This window comes from Episyrphus balteatus, chromosome 1, assembly GCF_945859705.1.
Source record: "Episyrphus balteatus chromosome 1, idEpiBalt1.1, whole genome shotgun sequence".
Taxonomy (NCBI): Eukaryota; Metazoa; Arthropoda; class Insecta; order Diptera; family Syrphidae; genus Episyrphus; species Episyrphus balteatus.
The window spans coordinates 159,028,223-159,056,174 of record NC_079134.1 but is presented as its reverse complement, the minus strand read 5'-3'; the positions used below and the strand labels follow the sequence as shown (position 1 = coordinate 159,056,174).

Below are 27,952 nucleotides of genomic sequence, written 5' to 3'. Positions count from 1 at the left end.
ATCCATTTACTGTGCATTGTAAAATTAGAAATTAAAAACAAAAAATATGTAAAAAGGATCCATATAAGTCATCATGAATGCTCGTCAACTTATATATAAATATATATAATAAACTATAGTTAAAAGCTCTGCTATATAACAATTGACACAAAATCCATCAATCTGTGTAAATAATAACAAAATTCGTCAAAAATAATACGCTCAGCAATATAATAAAATAAAAAAAATAAAAAAATAATCTGCGCCAGCCTCTCTTATATGCTTATCTTGTTTCAGCATTAAAAAAAAAATAATACAAAAAATAAAATATAATAGAATAGATGATTTTGAATAAAACAACATAATATTTGGACAAAAAAAAAAACATAATAATTATAATTAAATTGTAAATACTTTCCAAAAAAAAAAAAAAAAACACAAATCAAAAAAACAAAATCTGTTGTTTCAATATTCTTTGTACCGTTGTCTTGTTGTATTTTGGTTTTCATCTGGTAGACTTGATGATAGGCTATTTATCCATTCTTAAGTAAAGCTTTAATATACTTTCTGTTCTATGGCAATATTTTTTATAAAAATGTTCAACTTTAAAAATATCCCCTATATAGGTTTTGAGTAATATTAATTGCAACTTAAGAATGGATCTATATGCCTAGTGTTAAAAATAAATTTTTAAAAATTATTATTTTTATTATTTTATTTTTTAATTTTAAAACTAACATAAGTTTTGTGTTAAATGTGCATTATTTATTATTTTTTATCATGTCACCTAAAAAAATTTATAATTTATGTTTATATGTGAGAACAGACATTTAAGCGCTATTTTTTTTTATTTAAAAATTCATAAATTTAAAAAAAAATAAAAATATTAACTCTAACATTTGTATATTTCTAATTAACTTAAAAAACTATAATCTTTATCTTTTTGCTTTTTTTTTCTCTAGCTATAGGTTGTGTTGTGTTGTGTTGAAGTGCATAATAATGCAGCGCAAGGATTTTATTGCTTTCACACACTCTCCTTAAAAAAAAAAAAAAAAACAATCACAGATATACCACACACACCCATTTGCGTGAAGAATGATTTACTAATCAATAAGTCATCATATAAAAATGTATTATGTATCTTCCAACTCGTGTATAATATGTTCAGTAATTTTGAAAAAAAAAAAATAAATATAAAATTAAGTCGTTTGTTTCAGTCATCAGGACTCACTCATAAGAGTATAGTAGCTTTTCGACTTCTTGTAAATATCTGAACTCAAAAACATTTATATACCAACCAAAATCGCTCTCCCTCTCTTAATCAACATTCATAATAATAATTATTATTTTTCGCATGAATTACTTAAAAATGGCAAAGAACAATCGTTTTGCTTCCTTGCAGAATTTTGGTTTAATTCATTTTGGTTGAAAAATAAAATTGAAGAGTCAATCATAAATTTTTTTTTTTTCGAAAAAAAAAAATAATGAGATTGAGAACAAAATTTATTGATTATATTAGTGAATAAAATATTCATATTGTAGGTTGTCTTTGAGTTTTCACATTTTCGCATTTTTGAAAATAAAAAAATGAGATGAAAAAATATAATATTTTGTGTATTTTAATCAATTTATAGCTCGGAGGAATTTTTGATTTGCTTTGATGCAATCGCATTGCAATGAGATGCATATTGTTTTTTTTTTTTCAGTGCCTGGAGAAAAATGTCATGTCGCAATGTTTTTTTTTGTTTTCTTATAATTTTATTACAGAGAATGCAGGAATACTATAATGTTTATATCTCTTTTGATATCATTTTGATCATTATAAGAGACAAACACTCAAACGAATATTCATTTTTTCGATAACAAGAAAAATGTCATTACATTTAACCAAATTGAATTATTAAAAACCATTTTTCATATATAAATAAATCAATAAATGAATTGATTTGGTATAAATGTCATGACATAATATTTCATTTGCTCTTTTAAACTACACTGGCAGATTTTTTCAACTCAAAAATTAATAGAAACACAGTATTTTAATAAGCCGTATGGTTATTTCACTGGAAACTGATTTTATATTGTTTTTTTTTTACTTATTTAATCATTGAGTTTTCCAGAAAAAAAGCTACAATTGAGTTTAAAAATTTATTAGGTAACTATATAATTTCTGTTAAGTTGTTAAAATATAAGAAATTTGAATTAAAAACTAATTCCTAGGCACCTAAATTTAAACTTTATCTTGGTTAACAGTTTAATTAAATGTTTTTTTTAATAAAAGAATATTAAATTTAAATCAAATTAAGAAACTAAAGGACAGCAGAAGCCATTTTAAAAAAGAAATAATAAAGAAATTCAGGGTTACCATGACCCGAAATATAGTGCCTATAAAAATATTTTTGTCTAAAAAATTTAAGTATTTGGTAAACCTCTTTCTGATAAAACAATTTAATACAAAAATTGTGAAATTGTACTAATTTAAAGAAACGTTGTGTTTTTTTCGAAATAAAAAACACTAAATTTAACGCCAGGACTTTTAACAGTGTATATTGTCAGTAACGAAAAAGTACCTTTAGTTAAATTGGTGAAAACGGCACGTTATGTACCAAATGTAACTAGTTTTTAAATTTACAAAATTTCAGATCCAAAATTATTACGTTATTTGATTTCTCCTACAAAAATGAGTTCAAAAATGATTTCAAAATCATTGCAGTATTATACATCGATGCTGACGAAACCCTCAATAATATCATCATGATGTGTTCTTCCAATTATGTCAATATCGTCAGAATATTCAAACGATAGAGGGATTTTGAAAAATGTGGCTTTTAGTATTGACTTTACGTTTAAGTAATGTTTTTAATAAACTTTCGTAAAAAAAAGTCAATAGTTCGCTTTGAAAAATTGATTTCAAGCAAAAATAGCAGAATATATTTAGCGGAAAATATATGTACTTAATTTTGGTTTTCCGATCTTCATTAGTATAGTACATACGAACTCAGGGATAATGGATTATTGAACTTTGGTGAAGTGAATTCTTAAAACTGTAGTTTTAAAGTTTAATTATTTTTTTTCTGTTTTTCTTATGTTGTTGTATAGAACCATCCATAATCAAGAAAAATTTTAAGTCAGTTATCAATGGCACCGTATTTTAGTTTATCTATGTGGTAGACTTAAATAAATGAAGCCCTTTTCTCTATTAAAAACCCTTTTCCTACTCCACTTTTATTTTATGATTAATACAAATAATATGAAAGTAAAGAGTTTTATCAAGAACATTTAACTATTTTTTAATTATTTTTAGTTAAATGATTTTCGCAGTATTAAGAATTGAACGACGAATTCGTGTCAGCGTCGTTTTTCTCGCTTATAAGCTTAATAATGCACCAGAACAAATTTTACCAAGCGATAATCTTAACGAAATGGTAACGGAGTTATGAATACCAGAGTTATGCGCGACAAAGTTACGCACTTCAAAGTTACGCAAAACCAAAGTTATGAAAGACCGAAGTTATGAAAGACCGAAGTTATGAAAGACCGAAGTTACAAATAACCGAAGTTACGAAAAACCAGAGTTATGAACACCAAAGCTATGAAACGATGTTTTTGGGTTGGCAACCATTGAGATGAACGATATACGGGAGGACCAAAACGCTAGAGCGTATAGGCAAAAAAAAAATTGTATGGGACAGTTGTGTCAATTCCCCTCTGTTTAGCCGGGAGGGGGGATTTTCTAAAAAAATGACTTAATTTTGATTTTAAAAAATTTTTTTTCCAAATTAAGTCATTTTTTTTAGAAAATTCCCCCTCCCGACTAAACGAAGGGGAATGGACACCCCCGTCCCATACAATTTTTTTCTTGCCTTGATTCAACCTATACGCTCTAGCTTTTTGGTACGTTCCTCCCGTATATCGTTCATCACAAATGGTTGCCAACCCAAAAACATGGTTTCATAGCTTCGGTTTTCATAACTCTGGTTTTCGTAACTTTGGTTTTTCGTAACTCTGTCGCGCATAACTCTGGTATTCATAACTTCGTCGGTTTCCCAATCTTAACATATTTCACCGTTTCAAATCCATAAACTTGAAAAAATAAGGACTTTTTATGAAATAGGTCATAACTAATCTCACTTTCAACTTTATAATCGAAAAATTTGATGAAGTTTAATTTATTTACAAGTGGGATTTCATTTTATGTAGGTATTAAATTCGTAGAGCCATTTCAGTTGTAAGGAAACCAAAAATGCTCGTAATTCATTTTGAAAATCGTAACAATTTTTGGAATTTATTACACAATGCATTTTTTAGCTAATAAAACACCATAACCTTTACGTTAGTTTATAGTGTTTCTATTAGAGTTTTAAGTTCGAATATTTTCCCAAGGATTGCTATGACCCTTTTCCTTATTACTAACTGTTTAAGTTTAAGTAACTTGTCAAAAATCTATACACAAGAGCAACGCTTTCAAATACTATATTTCAATTTATCCGTTTGTAAATAAAACGTGTGGATTGGAAATTTATATTTCATAAAGTTATAATGTTATTTATCGCAGGTAAATTTTTTAATGATGCAAATTTTGGATATTTTAAAACGTTTCATAGCATCAAATCGAAAATCGTAGTTCTTCGAAAGTGGAGCAGTTAATTTGTCAGCCTTAGTAATTCAACTTAAAAAAAAAGTAAATCCCAAATTTCTCTAAATTTTCTCGTCAATAAGTTAATATTTACTGTTTCAATTGCAGTGATGCAGTGAACTTTCTTTCATAAACTAAAGGGGAGAATATTTTTGTGATGAGAAACAGATCTCTTAAATCTATTTCTCGTCTGTAAAAATGTTATCCTTGATAATTTAAAATAATAGTTATCGAAGAAGAAAAATACTCGATGGTTTAAGTTTGTTTGACGTATTTTTTGGTAGGCTAAGGTGATACGTTTTTACATGGCATACCAACAGAAATATAGTGAGCAGAATTAATTTTATATGTGAGCGGAGTCCTTTCTAATTCACTTCATAGATTTAACTTGTTGATTGTAAATTGTATGTGAAATTATTTCTTGTCCCACATCAAACATTGCTTCCTTCTTCACATACCACAGTGCACAATATCACCCAAGACAATTCCAAAATCTCAGACTGCATCTCATTGCAAATTAATAGCAATCTCTACAAAAAAAAAACACAAAAAATTTCCTCAATGGCAACCTTTTTGTTTAGTCAATGTCCTTCCTTGTGAAAATGTTATTGACACAATCTAAATTGAATTTTGTATTATTCGTCGAACATAATTGAACACATGCACATTCTCTCAAAACAAACCCAAAACTATCTATAACAAAAAAAATGTAGAACAAAAATAAAACTATTCTTCTCTGGTGCTGTGTATTTTCAATTTTATCGATCTGTCTACTTGTTCCACAAATTCTCTCCACACACAATTAACTTAATTTAAAATCAAAAGTAAAAATAAAAAAACAAAAAAAATCTAAATTAAAATCTGAAACAAGGGAAGATATGGAGGAGAAAATGTGCAGAAAAGGATAAAAATTTGTCTCTGGTCAAGAATATACCGAAATCGTCGTCGTCCTTTTCTCATCTGTGTTGTGTAATACACAAGCAAGCTTGTGGTTATTATGGTAAACTTTATTGTATTCAAAATCCGAAATTCCTCAATCCACAACAAATTCCCCAAACAAATTAACATCTTTTCAGCAAAATTAAAAAAAAAAAGAAAAGAAATTATTTTACCAAAAAAAAACATCGAAAAAAAAAACAAAATTGTGTGTAATCTTTCAGAGCTTTGTCACTTAAGTTCAAAACAACGCACGCACCTCCCGGCGATACACTAGTTCATAAGGGCGATGTCCTAACATCATTGTATTTTATAGCACGTGGATCTATAGAAATCCTTCGAGACGATGTAGTTATGGTTATTTTAGGTAAGTTTTAATTTGTTTAGTTTTTTTTTTTTTTAATAAAATAATTAATTCTATAATAAATTTAATTTTATATATAATTTTTTTTATATTTAAATTCTTATAATATAGGAAAAGACGATATTTTTGGTGAAAATCCATGTATATACTCAACAATTGGAAAATCAAATAGTAATGTACGAGCGCTTACTTATTGTGATTTACATAAAATCCATCGGGAGGATATGCTCGATGTCCTTGATCTCTATCCGGAATTTTATGACAGTTTTGTAAATAGTTTAGTGATAACGTACAATATGAGAGATGTGAGTATAATATTTTTTTTTTAAATTTAAATATAATTATTTATATTTTTTATTTAAAATAAATAAATTTAACAAATTACTCAGATAAATGTTTAGTAATAATATAACGAGTTGTTGATAAAAATAAATATATGATTTAATTTTTCTTAAAATTATATTCTTGAGTAAATTAATTAATTGGTAAAAATTTTTTTAATATAAATTGTATAGTTTTTCTTAGAAAATTTGGGTATGCTTATAGATGAATTTAAAAGTAGATAGTAATTTGCGATAATAACGAATAAGTAGGTGTAGGAAATTTAATTGATGAATAACTCTACTTATTAAAATCGTAGCTTCATTTACAAGTTTTATTTTTTTCTTATATAGATTTTAACGTTGAAGTCGAATTCTATTTGGCCTATTGTGCTAGTGTTCATGCCTCCCACATATATACCGAACATCCTCGGCAAATCTTTTTCACTTAGAAATCTGGCAGTAGTATAATAACACGTTACAAAAGATATAGCAACAAGATTTTGCAAGTTAAAGATTCTTTAAAAAATCGAACATGGCATGTCTGTCTGTATTACCCACAGCTGCAGCCTAAAATACTGGAGAGATTTTCTTCAAACTTGATGGTTAACATACATAATTATAACCAAAAGAGAAAAGTTATTTATTTTATTTAATTTTATTTATTTTTTTTTTTTTTTTCAAAAATGGGTCAAAAGATTTTGATTAAAATTTTCATGTATAGTTTTAAAAATAAGAGAAGACCCAATTTTTGAACCGTCATCAAGGGTTATTTTTTTTTCATTTCTGAATTTCTTTCTTCCTTTTATGTTAGTTTTAATATTAAATAAAGTTTAAAGTTTAAATAACCGTAATATAAAAATAAAAAATTAAAAAAATAAAACACAAACAACGGTTTAAATGATGTTTAAATTTTTTTTATAAAAATGTATTTTTATACAAGAAATCAAATAACACACGCGTACACGTGTACGTTGAATATCTAACGAATACAACTCATAATATAAGCTTTTTAAACCAATTTTTTTTTTAATGATTGACATTTACATTTTAAGGCTTCAATTTTATATCTTGGCCTAAAAAAAATAACTTTGGGAACTTTTCCTAACAGTATCAATCAACTTCAAAGCAACATGATACAATGTTGAGATGTTTTTTCTTTACTCTCAATATAAAAAATACAAAGAAAGTCCAGTTAATACTTTTATGAGAACTTTTATGAAAATTCCTCAAATTTTCGTGTGATTGCTGTGCTATACTGTCCAAAAAACATTATTTTTGTATTTATTCTAAGACCTAGTGATGAACTAACAGTTTAAACCTACATGTTTTTTTTTCTTAATACCGACAGTTATGATCATTCAAAATAATCCTTAACCCGTTTTTGTTTTTTTTTTTTTTTCATTTAAAAACTCTTAATTCATATTCAAAATTCTTCTTTTTGAAACGCGGTTGTGGTTTTTTAGATCACTTCAAATATTTTTTACAAATAATTGAATAACTATCGTTGAACTATAACTGAAATCTATCCCAGATAACGCTTTTTTGGCTGAAAAAGAAAAATTCTAATTAAAAAAAAAAAATGTTACACATACACCACAGTGACCCTCCTATTCTTTCTACTTGAATGGTGGGGAGTTTTTTCTTATAAACTGTTCTATTTTGTCCTATTCTGTTTTACATTTTCCCCCATTAAACATACATTACTCAACTCATACTTGCTGTCAAATATTAATGAATCGTTTTTTGTTTACTTCCAAAATTGTTTAAATCGAAATTTCGCTAAATTCGCTAAATTAAGATATCTGGAGTTGATTTTTTTAGGCACATAATGTGAATTTTAGAATGGTGACAAAAGCAAAATGGAAAAGGAGAGGTTTTTTTTTTCTTTTTTAGGATTCCATTTAATCTTTATAATGTTTCAGATCATTTAATCCTTATTATTGGTATTTATTAAAAGTTTTTTAATTAAGTTATCAGTTAGATTATTGAGTATTTCAACCTCTCAGATTTTAGAAAACTTGCATTTTATAGAAGTAGAGCCCTATTATTCCCTGAAAATATTAAAAACATGTACCTAATGTATTTGCTTGCTAAAAATTATAAAAAAAAGTATATATTATTACTAAATGTTACCTATTATACCACTTTTTTACAAAGTTTACTGTTATTATTGTTGTTTCTTTTTTTCTTTCTTTCGTTTTATGTAATTTAACAAAAAAAAATATATAAATATAAATAAAAAAAATCTGGATGCTTGGAACACTGTCTCTACATCAATTAAACAAACTTAAACAATTAAAAATTTAATTCGGCTTCTAAAAAAAATAAATTGACAAAAAAATTAAATTAAAAAAAAAAAAACAAAACCAACACCAATGCACCGGCTGGCACACAGGAAGAACAAGCTGGTGTAGAGGTTAAACATAGATACATGCGAGCCACATCACATGATAGAGACAGAAGTACTAGTGATACTAGATCAATTAGGCTGTAAGTACTTTATTGAACGTTTAATTAAAAAAAAAAATTATCAATTTGATTTTTTTCCATTGAGTGTTTTTGGATTTTTTTATTGAAAATTTAACAATTTTTTAGTAAATGTGTTTTGATTTTAATTTTTTTCGTTTAATTTTTGTGTCAAATTGTTTTGATCTGAGAACCGTAGTTTGTATAAAAAAAACTAAGATTTTTAAATCTATTTTTTTGTAAATTTTTAAATTCTTATAAAAAAAAAAACTACTTCAAATTTTTACAGAACTGGAGTTCATAACAGACCTTGCAAGGCTAATATTTGTGATAATCCCAACGAGCGGCTTTCGCCAGGCGTTCTCAGTGATACCGACAAGGATATCACAATAGGGAGTAATGGTAAACCCCATTATCCGCGAACAGGTAAATAAACAAATATTCAAACTTAAATTCAACACAACTTTCTGTCTCTAGTTAAATTTTTGTACTATTTCAAAGTTAAGAGAAAAAAAAAAAAACTAATTTTTCTTTATGTTTTTGTTCAAGAAAATTTAAAAACTTTGTACTCATATGTACGTTTTTTTATGTTTGTTTCTTTTTTGCACCGTCAACAAATTTTTTATAAAATTTAAATTTAAACTAAAAAAATTAAACAAAAATTATCTTAAAATAATAAAAAAAAAAACAATACACAAAATTAAAACAAAATATCAACACACAAATCAAAATTTAAATAAAAAAAAATATTTTTTAAAAATTAACAAAAAAAAAACAATAAAATAAAAAAAAAATTCTTAGGACTGTACATGAAACGCAAAAGTCAACAATATCATCAATACGATCAGAGAACACTAAAAAATGTCTTCAGCATTCCAAATGGTGCTTATATTTTTTTGATTTTTTTTGTATTTTGTATTTTAACATTCTGTACGTAAATATTATATGTGTGTGTGTGTGTTTTGTGTGTAAAATAATTTTTTTTATCAAAACATTATCATTTTGGTGTTCGTTTTTTTTTTTAATTCATAATATTCAACAGTTTTTCGAATCTACCATTAGTACCATTATTACTTTCGTAGCTCATTTTGGAACGCTTCCAATTTTCATCAGCTAGTACTATTTAATAATGATCGAAATCTTTCCATTTGTACAAATTTGATGAAAATTTTCGAACTTAAGCTTAATGAGCATATTTTCATAACAGGGTCAGTTTTAAATTAGGTTCTCTTAAAGTGGATTTTTTGTTCAAAAATGAGAAAGAAAAAATGACACTTCTGTTACCTGGATTCGCGGAAAATTCGACGAAAAGAATTCATCGAATGACAATTCTTTGAATGACAATTCTTCGAATAGCATTTTTTCGAAAACAATTCTTTGAAAAACTGTACTTCTAAAACAATTCATCGAAAAATAATTCTTGCGAATAGAAATTCTTCGAATGATAATTTTTTGTCCTCTTTAGGTATTAAAAAGGTCTCCGATCACAAAACTGCATTTTTTTGGGTTTTTGATTTAGTAAATACTTCTTGTTTTTGGTATCAAAAACATTAATTTTATACACCGTGTATCAAATGGCAAAGTGATTTTTGGATTAACGAATTGTTATTGAAAGAATTATTGTTCATTTCATTTTTAAATTAAATTTTCAAAATTAAAAAAATATTAAAACAAAAATTTCAAACTAATTGTTTTCAAAATTATATGTAATTAAATGCTAATTTTTTTCAAAATTATATTCGTCATTTTTTTAGTGATTCGATAGGCTGTATCTGAGTAAAAAATTATCGTATCATGACAAAACAAAAAGCATAAATGAAAGCTACATTCTTCTTGTTTAATTATTTTATGATGAAATATTTTATTTCTACCAGTAAAATAGCTTAAGGGGGGAAATCCCTCCAGACGACAGCTTTTTCACTATTTTTTTATGAAAAACTGAAAGCACTTATTGAAATTTGGAAAAAGCCAAGATATTACTGACATTATCAAGAATTGAAAAAAAAATTTTTGAAATGAAAAAATAACAAAATGGCGGCTCTGGAGCCTTTCAAAGTTGACGCCTCTAGTTTGCGCCGTGCAATGTACAGGTCCAGGAAATCATCTTAAATCAAAAAGGAAATTTTTTTCCGTTAGATGATATTAGTACGCATTGCATGAACCTAAATTTATTTTTTTTAAATGAAAAATAAAAATTAGAAATCAAAAAAACATGTTTTTTTTACAAAGAAGTAGTTAAAAAAAATATTTACTGTACAAATTTTATTCAACTTTTAGGTTCATGTTGTGGCCAATGATTTAATTTCAAGTCGATAGCTTCATTAGTTTTTGAGTTACATTGCACGGCGCGGAAAAAAACTAGTTTCGAAAAAAAATGCGCTTAAAGTTTTCGTTTTCGTACTATAGTAGGTTCGGAGCGCATTGGTTTCGGGACTATCTAGGCACTTTTGAGGCTTCATTTAAGGCTAAGACCACTGAAAATAGTTTCTTCGGTTGATAAATAAATTTATTACGCAAAAAAAAAATAATGCAAAAATAAAAAATTCCGGAGGGATTTCCCCCCTTAATCGTTGGGGGGAAATCCAAAAATTCAAAAACCAAAATTTTCAAAATTATTTTTGTTTTTACTTTTCTAATAAAAAAGTGGGAACATTTTTTGTGATAAAATGATTATAATTTTTAAATATGTTATTTATTTTGGCTTCAAGATTCCTTATGTTTCACACCTCTACAATTTTTTTTAGACTGCAATATCAGTCATCAAACCAAAACCCATACTCTTGACTTTGACTATCAATATCTTAACAACGAATCACCTAACAGAAAATTCAAGGATACATTTAAAAGTTTTATTCAATTCTCTACAGAGAAATTAAACTTACTTTGCTAAAAAAATGTTTTCTTCCATTTGAGCTATCAAAATAATAGTCCGGTCAAATTAGACTAAAATAAGAGGGTGAGGTTACATTAATTCCCAGCAAGCTGAAAATTGGTAGGATTGTTGGAAAAACCATCATAAATTAAATTTAAAAAGTCCTCATCGATCCGAGGTCTGGAAAAAAATTTACGGGGGGTCAAAGGTCACAAAAACTGGTTTTTTCACGATTTTCAGCAAAACGGTATAAGGAACATTTTTAAGAAAGTTGGCCACCTAGGTTTCTATAGATTTATTTTATACCACAGGTGTTTAAAATTTTTCATAAAATAATTTTTTTACATTTTGCATCAAAAAACAGATTTCAAAATTTTTTTTACAAAAATGTGCAATAGCTATGCAGTTTTTTAACCATTTATGTACTCATACAATTATTGTAGAAAATTATAAAAAAAAAGAAATAAATAAAATTCATTCATTCGTGGTTGTAGTGAACGAAAACACAAGATGATAAAATTTAAAATACACTGAACGAAAAAAAACCAATATTTTATGAACTGGTTGCGATAGAACTTTTTTCTATCTGTTTTTAAAACAGTCATAAGTGTAGCTATCAGCCGTTTTAGGGTTGTCCATTCTCTATTGCACACCCTTTATATAAGTTATGGATTTGTTTATTATATGAACTAAAAAAAACAGTTTTTGTACTTTTTGCTCAATGAAGTGAGCTCTTTTATTGATAGAAGTAAACTCAATTATAAATATTTTGTTGGCCCGAAAGAAACCTAATTTTATTGTTATGTTGTTAGTGTTGCTGACTGTAGTACTGCTGACTTCATATTCCTGGAATTCCCACCTGTGGGAACCCTCGCTGCAGTCTGGTCACTGGCTCGTGTTGACTGGGGTCGACAACATGTTGTGTCAGCTAAGTTGTGTCGCGCGTGTTGTTAGCGACGACAACTTATACTGTGATAACTCCTCCCTTCTTAAATTCGACTGTCCTCAGTCGACAAATAGAGCACTGGTATTTTGTTTTGGTCCATATGATCTTTCTTTGGTTCTTCTTTGATTTGTATGACTTTCTTGGTTGGAATGATTATTTTGACGATTATTGCTAGTATGGAAAGTATTAGGATGGTCGAAAGGCTATAGTTGGCGATTTTATGGATGTTTGCATCGCTTTGGATTTTCTTTAGATGCACCGTGTTGTTGATGTGCAGTTCTTTGAGCATTTCCATTGTGAGAATCTCCTTGTAGGTTTTTGTTGAAAAGTTCTCATGCAAGATTGCAGGTAATGGCTTTCCTGCTGGAGTCTCCTTTGATAGGTATTCCTGCCCATCTATAACTATTGATATGTTGCTGTATTGCACAATGAAGGAGCCAGTTAGATTTACTTTCTTATTTTCCACCAGAATAGAGCCGTTGAATTGGTTGAGTAGTATTGTTCCTGGGTGTATTTCCTCTACAGTCGGGATATGCTGGTTGTTGATTTCGTCGCAGTTTAGTTGTTTACTTTGGATTAGGTTTCTTGTACAATTGTCGTTTTCTAAATTTATAATTTCGTTTCTTTTACAGATAGTTAGATTGTTGCAAGTATTGCATTTACTTTTTACACCATATATTTTATTGTTACAATTTAATATGTTCTCATAATTTATTTTAATTACATTTTTATTTTGTTTAATAGGTTTGATTAGAATTTTTGTACAAATCTCTGTTCCCGTTGTGGGAATAGTTATTATATAAAGTAAATTTGTATTATTGGAGGCTATTTTTACATTCGAAAATTCTAGTGCCTCTTCTAAGTTAATGAATGGTACATTTTGCTTATTAAATTTTTCTTTGACAATTTCGATTTCGGAATTAGATAAAATAAATGAATTTATTATGTTATTTTTTGCCCAAAGTAGAGCGTATTCTATATTGATTATTTCTTCTTTTATGATTTGTACTTTGAACTTAATGTCTAACAGAAATTCGTTTTTTTGGATTGCATTAAGTTTAGTAATTTCTACTAAATTGTTTGTTATATTGCTTATTTTATTTATTTTTTTTGTTAATACATTATTAATAATGATTTGTTTCTCATTATTTTGTAATAATTTTTGTGTGTGTGCTTTTATAATTCGGAAATCCTCGTGGTCCGGAGTACCGGCCAACCATTTCCATGCACTTCCTAAGAAGTTCATTGATCTCGGATTTCTATTGGGTTTTAAATTATTTAGGGATTTGAGGACTTCGGATATTTGGTGGGACAGGTAGGGAAGACTGGGATCGGATTTATTGACTTGATGGTCTATGTCGGCTTGGATATTCGTTAAGATCTCCTCGTATTGGCCTAGGTCGATGACGTGGATAATTCTTAACGCGCCGATTTGTAATTTTGCTGGGCCCATGTTCGTGGCTACAATTTTTGAATTGGAATAATCCAAAATTTGTATTTCGCTTAGCACACCGCAAAGGAAAAATCTGAAAAAGTTAATTCCTAATGTTATTTTTGTGGACTATTTTGCCTGAATTTGTTAGAACTGTGGTTGATTTGTCTTCTTTAACAATCTCTTTTCTAAATCTGGGGGTTAATTTTGTTCCTAGCCTTTTATTAATTTTGATATAAATGGTTTCACCAGGTGAATATGTTTTTAATTCTTGTCTTGATTTATTATGGGTTTGCAAATCTTTACTCTGCTTCAATCGGAGGTTTTCAATATTTTCCTGTCTTGCTGATTCGAATTGCTTCGGATCTGTTGTAACAGTCCTACCGAAGAATACTTCGATTGGTCTTTTATTTGTAACAGAATGAATAGAGTAATTATATTCGTATACAGAGCAATCAAGAAGTTGATCAAATGGCATTCGAGGTCGTTCAGCTTTTAAACAACGCATTATCTCAGAGAGTGTCGAATGGAATCTTTCTATTTGACCGTTTACCGAACTGCTGTAAGGAGGGGTGGTATAAATTTGGATTCCTAACTGATCTTGAAGCATGAAGGATATTGTTGCTGAATTGAATGATTTTTCGTTGTCGAAAATTATTTTTTTCGGTACGCCGAAGGAAAATATGAGCTGCCTTAAAGGTTCAATTATATCGAATATAGCTTTTGATTTAATAATTTTTACTTGCGCATATTTTGAAAATTTGTCTATTGCAGTGAGTATCTGTTTTGAATCTGTTGAGTAAATGTCAATATGAACTATATCGCCTGGAAATTGTGGAATTGGGGTTTCTTGAATTTTTGGTTTATTAGGATGTCGTTCATATTTTTGTTCTTTGCATATTCTACACTGTTTAATAATTTCGGAAATTCGAGCGTTCATCTTTGGGAAATAATATTTGAAAAGGAGTTGAATTTTGTTTTCTTTAGCGTTCCTATGGGCTCTATTGTGTTCTTTTAAGATTTCTTCATTCTGATCAATTACATTTGTGAGGTCGGTAACCTGTGTTTGAGTGAAACGAATTCTAAAAGTTTGATAGTGAAGCGGATACATTTCTTGAACTCTTCCCATAATTGATTCGTTGGTATAAAGACCATTGATAACACTTGGGTTTAAGACTCTTTTAAATATTGAAATTAACTGGTCTATGGTATAATCTGGTTGTGTGAATATATGTCTATGGTAGGTTGGGAAAGGGATTTTAAATTCGTATTTTGTTTCTTTGCCAATGAGAAGAAAGATTTGATTTTTAAAAACGTTAACTGGGCTTTCAACACTAGGGATTAAATTATGCGACGAGCTTTGGTCACTATGTTGAGATGCGGTAAGTGAGAATACTTCGGAGTTTTGTGGAGCACGCGATAGTGCATCTGCGACTACGTTGCTTTTCCCTGGTTTGTATATAATTTTGTGGTCGTATTCTTCAAGGATTTCTTTCCAGCGTTTCATTTTCGAATTGTTATTCTTGTTACTCATAGCGTATGTAAGCGGCTGGTGGTCTGTATAAATTTTAACATGAGCTGTTCCGTATAAATAATTTCTGAAGCTGTCCAATGCCCAAATGATGGCAAGCATTTCTTTTTCGTTGACAGCATAATGTTCTTCTGTCTTGTCTAATGACCTTGAAATGAACATTATTGGTCTGTCATCTTGCGAGAGAACTGCACCGATTGCGTACTCTGATGCATCGGTTGTGAGTTCGAAACTTTTTTTAAAGTCAGGGTAGGCGAGGATTACATCTTTAGAAGTAAGGGATTTTCTAAGTTTGTTAAAAGCTTCTATTGCTTCGGTGGATAGTGAAATTAAAACTTTGCTCGATTTAAATTTTGAAATGTGGCCCTCTTTGCCGCGTAACATTCTCGTTAATGGTTTTGCTAATTTAGCATAATCGTGAATGAACCGTCTGTAATATCCGGCCAATCCTAAGAATGATCGTAATTCTTTTAGGTTTTTTGGAATTGGGAAATTTGCTATTGCTTGAACTTTGGAAGGGTTTGTCGTTAGACCTTTTGACGATACAATGAAGCCCAAAAATTCTACTTCTTCTTTGAAGAAGTGGCATTTGTCTAGTTGTACCTTCATGTTTGCCTCGCATAGTGTGTGTAGTACTTTTTCTATGTGACATGCATGGTCTTTTTCGTTTTGACTAAATATAATTATGTCGTCGATGTAGACATAACATATTTTACCGATGTAAGCGCGCAGAATGTCGTCAACTGCACGTTGGAAAATGGATGGCGCATTCTTAAGTCCGAAGGGAAGTCGGGTGAATTCGTATTTGCCTCCGTTAATGGAAAAAGCTGTTTTCTCCGTATCGGAACGTTTTAGGGGAATTTGGTGGAAACCACTTTTTAAATCGAGAACTGAAAAGAATTTGCTTTGACCTAAATGGGATAATATTTCGTTAATTTCTGGGATGGGGTAACGATCAGAGATAGTGACCTCGTTTAATTTTCTGTAATCAATTACAAGTCTGAAGTTCTTTTTTCCTGATGAGTCGGGTTTTTTTGGTACAATCCACACAGGTGAATTGTATGGGGATCGAGAAGGTTTAATTATATTGTTTTCCAAAAGCTCATTTATCTGTTTTTCCACTTCATCTTTTAATGAGGCGGGGTAAGGGTAATATTTCGAGTATACTGGGGAATCTGTGTTGGTGCGTATTTCTCCTATGACTCTTGTTGTGTATGTAAGTTTTTCATTTGGATTAGCGAATAGAGGTTTGAATTTTTGAGAGATAGTGGCTATAGTTTTTTTCTGCGATTCTGACATATGGTCAATTTTTATACCTATGGGGTTTACGTATTGTGACTTAAGTTGTTTAATTCGAATTTTAGTTTTGCCTAAAATTGACATAAAATTATCTTTTGTATGAATAACTGCATGTAAATTTTTAAGACTATCATTTCCCAAGATCCCATGAAAAGATTTAAGGGTTGGGAGAAGGTAGAATTTCAGTTTGACGTCATTTAAATTAAATAGGTTAACGAACGTGTGTTTCGTTATTTCAATGTTACCTGCAATTGATTTTGCCAAAAATGTTTGTTCGTTTGGAAGAGGTTTCTCTACCAAACATGGTTGGATGTAATTTTTACTCGAGCCTGTATCAATTAGAAAATTTAGTAGTTGTCCACTCTTCGTTCTGCATTGAAAGTATGGCAGCGAAGAGTCATTTAACCTAAAAAATGAATGTCACATTCATCGGCTTCGGGTTCCTGATCTTCAATCTGTTCTTGCATATAATTATAAAGATCGGGATCGTTTTCTGCTTCTTGTACGTTTGGTTGTTGGTAGAAGGCATAAGCATCGTTAGGAGAGATATATCCAGTTGGCTGCAGGGTGAAATCTGGAGGTATATTTGAAGATGATGGAACTGGATTTTCAGAATTTATATGAAAATTCCTTTGGATTTTCTGAGGTACCATATTTTGAACTGAAGGGTTGAACCCTTGTGTCCTTTTACCAGCGTATTTAAACGGTTGGGGACGGTTCTGGTAGTTTACGGCACCAGAGTGGATAGTTGATGTCTCCATTGGTTCCGGTTTGGGTTGGGGTTTGGGTGGGCGTGGAGGAGCAAAATTGGGAAAATTATAGTTAGGTTGTGTTTGTGTATAGTTAGGGTGATTAGGATTGGGGTAGTTATAATTAGGGTGCGTGTAGTTGGGGTAGTTGGGATAATTTCTTTGCTTATTTTGGTAGGCAAGATTAGGGATACTGTTGTTAGGTTGTGGCAAGTAGGCAATTTCTGGATAGAAAGCATTTTGTTGTGGTGTTCTCCTATTCTGTGCATATCCGGTGGACAATGTTGGTTGTTGTCGTCTATTTTGGAATTTTTGATAGTTTCCTAAATGTTGCTGATTTTGATGGTTGCTCGCATATTGGGAGCGAAATTTTTGATTTTCCAGTTTTTGGCATAAGTTTAAGGCTTCTGGGAGGTCCGACGGCTCTTTCATGCCTAGGAGTCTTGGAAGATCTCCGTTTAGGCCTCTAATGAAAGTATCCAATGCCTTGTCCCTGTAGTTGCTAGTCAACAGAGAGATGGCCTCTTGACCAACGTCCATGCAGGAAATCTTATTTAGGAGGAGTGACAAGTGTTTATATACCGATTGGTAGAACTCTTGCACTGAAGAATATCCTTGAACAAGAGATGTCATTTGGTACTCTAAAGTACCCAAATCTCTTTTATCCGCATAGTGTAAGGTTAGACATTTGGAAATTGCTCTCCAGTCTAGTGGAGTATTATACGACTCCAATACGGCGTCTGCATCACCAATAATTTTATTACGAATTATGCTCAAGATACCGTAGAACTTTGGTGTACCTTGGAGAGGTTCATAAATTTTTAAGATACGTTCTACACTTTTACGCCAGGAGCTGAATTCTCCTGACTTACCCGAAAAATCCCGCAAGGATCTTACGACATCGGGTATCTTATCAAGTTCTTCCAAATTGTTCAGTAATTCGGGGCGAATGGCTTGGTCCCGTGTAGGGACAGCATCAAAGTCTGGCCTAACTATTGAATTAACTACTTCAGCGATAATATTTATTAATTCCGGAGAAGCGATAAAGGCAGGTTGAATAGGTGGTGGTGGTCGATTCCCTTGTGGTTGTGGATTTGGAGGGGGTATATTCAAATTAGGGGGGTTAATAGGTGGGGGAACTAAATTATTGTTTTGGTTTGCCATGTTGCACTTTTTATGTTTATATATTTTTCTTAAAACTATTTATTCTTGATTTAAAATTTTCTACACTTTTGTGAAGATAATATTTTTGAAATATAAAAAATATTTATTCTTGGATTTTTTGTAATATAAAAATTTGTTTCTTTTTTCGCTTGTTGCGTAATTATTTCTTATTTAATTTGTGTCACTTTTTTTTTTGTAATAAATTCTTATATAAATTTATTTATATATTTTGTCGTATTATTTTAATATATTTTGAATTACTGCGTAATTATTTCTTATTTAATTTTTGTAACTTTTTTTTGTAAATTCTTATATAAATTTATTTATATATTTTGTCGTATTATTTTAATATATTTTGAATTAATTAAATTAAAAATAATTTTCTTTTGAGAAAAAAAAATTTTTTAAAAAAATAATAAACTTCCTTACGCTATTATGATTGTAATTATCATCTTCCTTATGTCCTGGGCGGCTGGTAAATAATTTCACCTCCTTTTTGCTGGTTGCTACTGGGGGGCCTCTTTTCCTCAGGGGAGTTACGCACTGTCTTAGTTCACTTTTTGTGTGTTTTAATCCACTTTTTATCCACTTTTTTTTTTTTATTTGCTTTTAGTGTCTTAGTTCACTTTTTGCATTTAGTGTTTTAATTCACTTTTTTTTATTTTTATTTGCTTTTAGTGTCTTAGTTCACTTTTTGCATTTAGTGTTTTAATTCACTTTTATTTTTTTTTAACTTTAACCGGGTTTCACTTATTTTATTTAAGTTTGCACGGGTTTTCAGTAAACGGTTATTTATTCCGCGATAATCTGCTCGGGCGCCAGTTATGGATTTGTTTATTATATGAACTAAAAAAAACAGTTTTTGTACTTTTTGCTCAATGAAGTGAGCTCTTTTATTGATAGAAGTAAACTCAATTATAAATATTTTGTTGGCCCGAAAGAAACCTAATTTTATTGTTATGTTGTTAGTGTTGCTGACTGTAGTACTGCTGACTTCATATTCCTGGAATTCCCACCTGTGGGAACCCTCGCTGCAGTCTGGTCACTGGCTCGTGTTGACTGGGGTCGACAACATGTTGTGTCAGCTAAGTTGTGTCGCGCGTGTTGTTAGCGACGACAACTTATACTGTGATAACTTATATTCAGACATATTATAAACAAAAATTTCCAGGGAAATGGTTTCGGGAGAAGGGCCCCAATCGGAAAAATGGCGAAAAATTCCATTTTTTTTTTTGCTTTCCCATATTCTTAACCGTTGAAGAACGAAATTCAAGCTTAAAAAATAATGAAATTTCAGGAACTTTTCAGTTAGGAGTTTTTTTCAAAATAGGCCTGATTATGACGATTACAACTGAACTTCAACTTTTTGAATCGTTATACCTAAGAAACGGTGGGTCTTAGGAAAAAAAGTGTCATGACACTTATTATATATAATAATCTGGTCTACAATTCTTGCATTGAAAATTTTTTGATGAGACTTACCGTTTTGCTCAAAATCGTGAAAAACCAGTTTTTGTGACATTTGACCCCCCGTAAATTTTTTTCCAGACCTCGGATCGATGAGGACTTTTTAAATTTAATTTATGATGGTGTTTCCAACAATCCTACCAATTTTCAGCTTGCTGGGAATTAATGTAACCTCGGATGTCTAAATTGACCGGACTATAAGCATTTTTACGGTTTTTTGGAAAATGTGCCACTTTTTTATAAGTATGGGTGATAAGACTAAACTGAGGCTTAACTATTGAAGCTTAATATACCTGAAATTAATATGCAAAGTTTCGGGCTTATTCATTAAGCAGTTTTTCTGTTGTGAGGGTTTGAACTTTTGAGATGAAATAAATCACCATATTTCTGCAGCTCTAAATGACTTACTTCTAATCACTTTTTTATGAGCAAAATCAAATTCTTTTGAGTTTATTTTAACAATTTATTAATAGATATTGTTTGAATTTTAGATAAACCAAAGAAAAGTCGAAATTTTTCAAAATTAGGAAAAATATCAAAAAATGGTATGAAAAATTTTTTTTCAAAATTTAACTTTTTTTTGAAAACTTTTAGTTTTTCTTTGATTTATCTAAAATTTAAACGAATGTAGCTTTCACATGCTTTAGTCATGATGCGATCATTTTTTACTGAGATACAGCCTATCGAAAATCACTAAAAAAAATCACGATTCTTTTTTGTTCCCTTAATTTTTTGGGCTAGATAGTGTATTTGTTTTTAAGGAAACAAATATTTCGAATGAAAATTTTTCGCATAACAATTAATCGAATAACAATTCGTCGAAAACAATTCATCGAGTGACAATTCATAGAATAATTTATTACAAATCATACGTTGCCACCACAATGACGTGATATATCTTTTTGTAAAGCTTGTAAATGTTTAAGATGTTAGTTTTTTAACATTAGATTAACGTTGAAAATATTACATTTTACGTTGCGTTTTTTTTCCATCAGTGTAGAGGGTAAAGGGAAAAAAAGTAAATGAAGCAAAACATTTGTTCAGATTTAAGTTGAAAAATACGAATCATAGAAAAATGTGTCAAGATCAAAGTTTTGTCTGAATCATTTTTGTACGAAATTAACAATGGGCAATTAATTCGTTCTTTAAATATTTTTCCGTTAAATTCAAAATGGTGCCTTTGGCTCAAGTTTAATTTTAATGATATTTGTTATTAGTATGAAAAAAATATTTCTAATATTTATTGCGAGTGGATAATATGAGCATGCTAGACTTATGATATACCAACTTTTGGATGCAGGGTGTTTTTTTTTTTAGTCAAAAGTTCAAAGAGAAATGATTTTAGACTAAACCTGTCTGATTTCAATAATACCTTTAACTTTACTGTATATACATTGTATACATTTTTACCACGAGCCGTCCTAAATTTATTTTTACTTAACTTAAGGTTCCCTCTCTGTCGACAAAAAGCCTTATCGTTTCCTTTCTATTGTTACAAATTTCAATTGTCCATCAGAATGGTTTCTATTTTTTTGTTTGCTGTCCCTATGAACCCAAACAAACATGATATTTTTTTTGGTATCTTCGCAACTTTTTAATCCAAAAATAAGCATTTTTTTAACTACCCTTAAAAGAGAAACTGTTGAATGTATATAATTTTGCCTTAAAGACTTTTTTTTAAGTAGAACATTAATTTGCTTGTCGAGTTCTTCATCCTCTGACATTCTCGTGTAGAAACTTCTTTTTTTTTTATTTTTCATTTTTCGTGCCTTAGAATCGAATATAATTGTTTGTCTTTGATGTGCAATTGAGTTACGAAAAAAAATATCAAATTTACTGAAACGTATATTTTTAATTGGCATAGCAGCAACGTCACCAACGGAAAGTCATCAAAACACGCACAGAACCCGAACCAGTATCGTTGGCAACATGGGTGGTGGTGTTGAGAATGGTGGCAGCAACATTGGAGGTGGAAGTGTTCCAGGTGTTGGCAATGAATCATTCGATCCCCTATTAGGACATCGACGCCGTCATCAGCCTCATTCGTCGATACCAATTGGAATGAGCATTCCCCTGGGTGAAATAATACCCGACGAACTGCAAGAAACTGAAACCATCACGCTTTGTGCCACATCGCAGAATACCTGTTGTTGTGGCCAAAAGGATCCACAACCTTGCAGCAGAGTGAAACTGCATATGCGAACTGAAAGTACTGGCAGTTCGGTAGTTGGTGGACATGGTGCCGAACAAACATCACATTCAACATGTCACCATTGTATGAAAACCGTAGAAATCAGGTTAATTGCTAATAATTTGACAAAGTTTCCATTAAACTAATTTGTTTATTTTTTTTTATTTTAAAGCTCAATCAAAACACAAATAGGTGAATTAACTCAACGTATCGACACACTAGAAACGAATTTGCATAAAGACATTCGTACAATTCTCGACATACTGCATCAACAGCAACAGATGCAATTGACGCTGCATCAGCAACAATTGCAACATCAATTAGAACAGCAACAACAATTGCAACATCAACAGCAATTGTTAGCTAGTAAGCAACAGATCACAACAACATCCTATCAGCCGTCCGAAAGTGATTTCTCATTTGATTTATGTGCAGCAATCACAACTGATAAACCTCAACAAACGACATCAACTCAACTTCAATTACAACAACAACTACAACTGCAGCAACAACAACAACAACAACAGCAACAGCCATTGCAACATCAGCTACAGCCACATCCATCGCCACATTTGCAACAGCCATCATCATCATCAATCACAGCCTCATTACAACAACAACGAACCAATGTGCAGAGATCTGTTTCGCAGCCCGAGTGTACGGCGGCGACCGGTGGAACTGACAAAAGTTTGTTCAGGTAAAAATAATACAAAAATATGTTTTCAAAAATAGACGACGAATAATTATGGGGCAATTTCAATAAAATTACAAAGGAAGTATCATTTTGCTTTGGATAGCAAAAAATCTGCTCTCAGGTCTCATTTAGATTTGAACTGCTATAGCTGATACACAATACGGCGCACAGTGGTGCCTTTCATACTTTTTATCGTCAAAAATCATTTACATGATCATTTCTTGGCGAACAATTATGAAATTTAGTACCGTTAAGAATATTAGTATGGAGAATATAAAAAAAGTAACAAACTAGTTTGTATTTAAAATGGCGCGGACAGGATAAACCTTTTAAAAGATTTTGTATGGTTAAAAAACAGTTTATAAGTTAGAAATTAAGGTAAATTGATATCAAAAATCTGTCCGACCGAAAAAACATTTTAATTGAAAACAACGTCCAATCTGGAGCTTTTAATTTATGTTATTTCTTTGATTTGTTTAATTTTGGCGTTCTATTGCTGCCAACTATGTTTTGAAACAAACAAAAAACCTGAGTAATTACTTTTCCGTTGAACCAAAATAAACTTTTCTAATAGCTTTTGATATCAAATCCCAAGTCAAAAATCTATGACGGCACTTCTTTGAGATAGAACAACTTCAAAATGTGTTTTTTTATCTCCGAAACTTGGCGATAAAGGTTTTTTTACTTCGTGTTGGAATTAAGAATTCTTCTTCTTCTCCTTTATCGATGACAGTCATGATCTTGGAGGGGATCACAATTCACAACTCTCACCCACCACACATTATGGCTCCTCATGCGGGGTGCGCCCCGGGTTGACCTTCCTTTGCCTCTCGGTTTTGAATTGTTCCATGTCTAAGGCCAATTGTATGCAGTTGTCGTTGCAATTATTCTCTCCATTAGTTTTTGAGCCTGACCCTTCTTTACACTTGACAGTACTAGCTTAGTCGGTCGTGCTGTATTTTATTCAACACGTTATTTTTGACGTGAAGGCTTCCTTGGATTTTCTTGCTTCTGATTCGATACCAAAATCTAATAGAAAAGTTTGTTTTTCTGCCATTGCTATAATTTAGTATGGTTGTTATTAACATTTAAAAAAAACTTCTTGTAGAGGATACTTTTTTCTGTTGACCAAAAAATTACTTTTTCGACTTTTGGGTAACAACTAAAAGTATTACATTTAAAAAAAAAAAAGCTTTTCAATCAAAATCACCGTACAAACATTTTATGCGAAAATCCTAAATTTTTAAATCTTTACTTTTTAGTTATTATGAAAGTGGTATCTTGAAGTGATCGCTTTTTTTTTGGGAAAAAAATGTCATTATTATCTTGTTGGTAAATCTATAATCTGTTATCAAAGTCTATGAATTACTTTTGTATTGGTATAGTTTTGAGCTTTCCATTTCTTTAATGAAATTAAGAAATTGTACAAACTTCGAGTCGTGAGATTTTGGTTGGAAAAAGGTGAAATGAAATTTAGCACAAAGTATTTAAATAAAGTCAAAAAGAGTCTTTTTTTAATATTATATTTTCGATGAAATGACAAAAAGCGAACAGTGAGACATTTTGAAAAAGCAAAGAGTTAGACAAAGGTTTTAAAAATTTATGAATTGAAAATAATTTCAATAGAAGGGTAACTAAAGCAAATTATTAGGGAACCCGGCCGAACAGCTCTGATTTTGACGATTTTTTTTCAAACGTAGGTAATTTAAAATACTTTAAAGTCTATAGATTAAAAATTGCCGGTGTTGCCGTATTGTTTTTTTTAAATTAAAATTAAATTTTTTTTTACAAAACCATTTTTTTTGCTTAAATTTCATAAAACAAATGATAGCAAAAGATTCTCTAGGTAATTTAAGGAAAATATATAAAAGGCAGTAAGGGACAATCTTCCATTGTTTAAGCGATAAATGCAATTTTCTAACATTCTGACCTCAAACACAAAAAAAATATTTTGAAAACAACGGCAACACCTACAATATTTTAAAATACATTTTAAAAAAGCCAGAAGCTCATTCTTATCTCTTAAATTTAAATCCACTAAATTTAATCAAGACTTTTTGAAAAAATGGTCCTCAAACTCAGAATTAAAAAAAAAAAATGTTAATAAAAAAATTTAAAATGACTTTTTTCCAAACTTTTTCTAAAAAAATGTGAATTAATTTTAAAAAAAATTTTGGCCATAAATACTATCAGTTGAATTCCGAAGCAGAAAAGGTAATATATATCACACTTTTGAAAAAAAAATTAAAAATTACTTCAATTTCAATGGGTTTTTTTTTAATAAAAACTGAAAAAATAATTAATTTTCTCAAAGATTTTGGTAAATAAGAACTTTAAATTTTCGCTTTTAACTTTCAACAGTAAGAGTTATTAAATGAATAAAAAATAATTTTTTTGTGTTCATGTTGAACATTAAAAAAATAAGTTAAATTTTTTTTCAAAACTTTATTAAAAAAAGTTCTTCGAAAATGAAATACTTTTTAATATTTTTCATAAACCGTAATACATATGGACATTTCCTTTGTTAATTTCAAATCATAATAAATGTGGCCAAAAAAATTGAAAATAAATGCATTTTATGTTACGAACAAGTTGAAAAAACGACATGTTAAAATTTTTTCAAAAATTTTTTTTTTTTTTTTTCAAAAATCTGACTTCAGTTACCATTCTTTCAAAAGCCCTTATTTCAATTAACTTAATTTTAATTTTACAAATATGACTCGGCTTCTAGCTTTTTAAAAATGTATATTTTAATATTGTAGGTAATGCCGTTGTGTTCAAATATTTTTTTTTTTGTGTTTGAAGTCAATTAATAAGAAAAGTGCATCTATCGCTTGAACGATGGAAGATTGTCTCTCACTCCTATATATTTTTTTTCCTTGAATTGCCTAGACAATCTTTTGGCTTTATTAAATTTATGAAATTTAAGAAAAATTTTTGAAAAAAAAAATTTTTTGTTCACAAAAATCTTCAATTAAATTTAAAAAATCAAAACGGCAACACCGGCAATTTTTAATCTATAGACTTTAAAGTATTTTTAATTACCGACGTTTAAAAAAAAAGATCATCAAAATCTAAGCTGTTCGGCCGGGTTCCCTAATATTGCCAATTCTTGAGCTTTAGTTACTCCACTATATATTTTGTTTATTTGGCAAAAGCCGTGAAGAGCTTACTTTTCAAATAATTTGCCAAAAACAAAAGCAAGTTTTTGGTAATTTGCCAAAATAACCACGAAAAATGTTGTTGTAGAAATTCAGATTCATGTTTAGTACCCAAAAGACCTTAAGTAAGTCACTAAAACCAGCCACACCAGAACTTTCCACTTTAAAATGAGCCTGAATACAATTTGTTTTAATGCTTCTGCCAAGTTGAGCACTTCAGACTTAAATCACGACTATCTAAAAATTGTCCCAAAATAAACATAGCAGATTACTAAAAGAATCACCTATTCAAGAACTCCAGTGTCTGTTTCAGAATAAAAGGTCTATGATAAAAACTCACAAAGCAACCACAAATAATGTATCAAATGGTGATTCAGAAAATAAAAGTATTGAAATTTATCAAGAACAATCATACCAATCAGCTTTCTATTTATTGAAAGTTTATTGTTTCAAATCAGATTGTTTAAAATTTTATCAAACAAAAGAGAAACAATTTTTAATACATTGATATAATTTATTCATACATTTTGTTTTTTTTTTTTTTTTCAGGTGCTCAAAATATTCATCGTTCAACCAAACAATGGATGATACTGAAAATTGGACAACAGTGTTTGCACCAATTGCAAAATTAGAATCATTAGACGAAATAGATCAAGTATGATCCATGTGATTACCATAAAAACAAAAATCAACCAGCAAACAGTTACAACCAACCAAATAAGAAAAAAAAATATAAAATTTAAAAAAAAAAATACAAAAAAAAATATTACTCTTTCCAAGAGAATAACCAAAAAAAAAAAAAAACTAAAAAAGAAATAGAAATTATTTACTTGTAAAGCCATAAGCTAGATTTTTTTTAATAAAAGTGAATTTTTACTAAGAAAACAAAAATTAATAAAAAAAAAATTGCAAAATATAAAACAAAAGAAAACTAAGCTGATTTATTATTAATCAAAAAGAAAACAAAAAAGTTCAATAGTTTTGCGTACATAATTAAAACAAACAACAACAAAAAAGCAAGTTTAACAAAAAAAAAAACATTAGATTTTCTATTTATGCATACAAGAAAAAAATATACTGCTACTTTAAATTAAAGATAAAAATAAAGTTAATTTAATTGAAAATTAAGAAAAAAAAAAAACTTATGAATTCCTATTTTATAATTTATAAAATTTCTTAGTTAATATTTATAAGTAATTTTAGTCAAACTTTGTTATTTTTTTTTTGTTTTTGGTAAATTTTAATTTAAATGTGAATTTTTTGTTTTTTAATTTATAAACATTGAACATTCCCGAAAGCGTTGCATTAATAAATAAATTAATTTAATTTATAGTTTAAATTAAGATTATGTTCCTTAACTTTTTAATTAAAGCTTTAAGCAACGTGTATTGTTTACTATTTGATAGAACCGACTTAAAACAAGCAGCAACGCTTTTTTATCAAGTCAAGAGTGTTTTATACACATACGACTGTTAGTTTAATCTTAATTTTAATAAACTCAAAATAGATTATAATTTTTTTGTTTAGACAAAAACAAAAATAAAAACTCAAAAATCAGGCATGATAGTGGAATAAAAAAAGAGACAAAAGTTGATTATACAATAAATCAATTAATTTATTATATAATTTTTAAATTTAAAAATAAATATAAGTTGTTTATAGAAAAAAATTTAAAAAAAAAAGTATACCATCTGCAAGATGAAATTAAAAGTTTTTTACATTAAAAAAAAAAAATTATTTGA

At 29.4% G+C, this 27,952-nt stretch overlaps 1 protein-coding gene across 9 annotated transcripts in view; it reads left to right on the top strand.

Annotated features, from left to right (window-relative positions):
• The window catches only part of LOC129921327 (potassium voltage-gated channel subfamily H member 2), a 333,339-nt gene extending 306,109 nt beyond the window's left edge, over positions 1 to 27,230 (top strand). For 2 of the 9 annotated variants that reach the window (XM_056003120.1, XM_056003118.1), the window contains 8 exons: positions 5,776 to 5,918; positions 6,027 to 6,220; positions 8,634 to 8,728; positions 8,994 to 9,130; positions 9,506 to 9,586; positions 22,029 to 22,461; positions 22,528 to 23,052; positions 26,760 to 27,230. In XM_056003120.1, coding sequence (XP_055859095.1) covers positions 5,776 to 5,918; positions 6,027 to 6,220; positions 8,634 to 8,728; positions 8,994 to 9,130; positions 9,506 to 9,586; positions 22,029 to 22,461; positions 22,528 to 23,052; positions 26,760 to 26,871 — 1,720 coding nt within the window. In that variant the 3' untranslated portion in view covers positions 26,872 to 27,230. The remainder of the gene's footprint in view (positions 1 to 5,775; positions 5,919 to 6,026; positions 6,221 to 8,633; positions 8,729 to 8,993; positions 9,131 to 9,505; positions 9,587 to 22,028; positions 22,462 to 22,527; positions 23,053 to 26,759) is intronic. The other 7 variants (XM_056003119.1, XM_056003127.1, XM_056003122.1 and 4 more) reach the window with 7 other exon arrangements.
• The last annotated feature ends 722 nt before the right edge of the window (positions 27,231 to 27,952 follow it).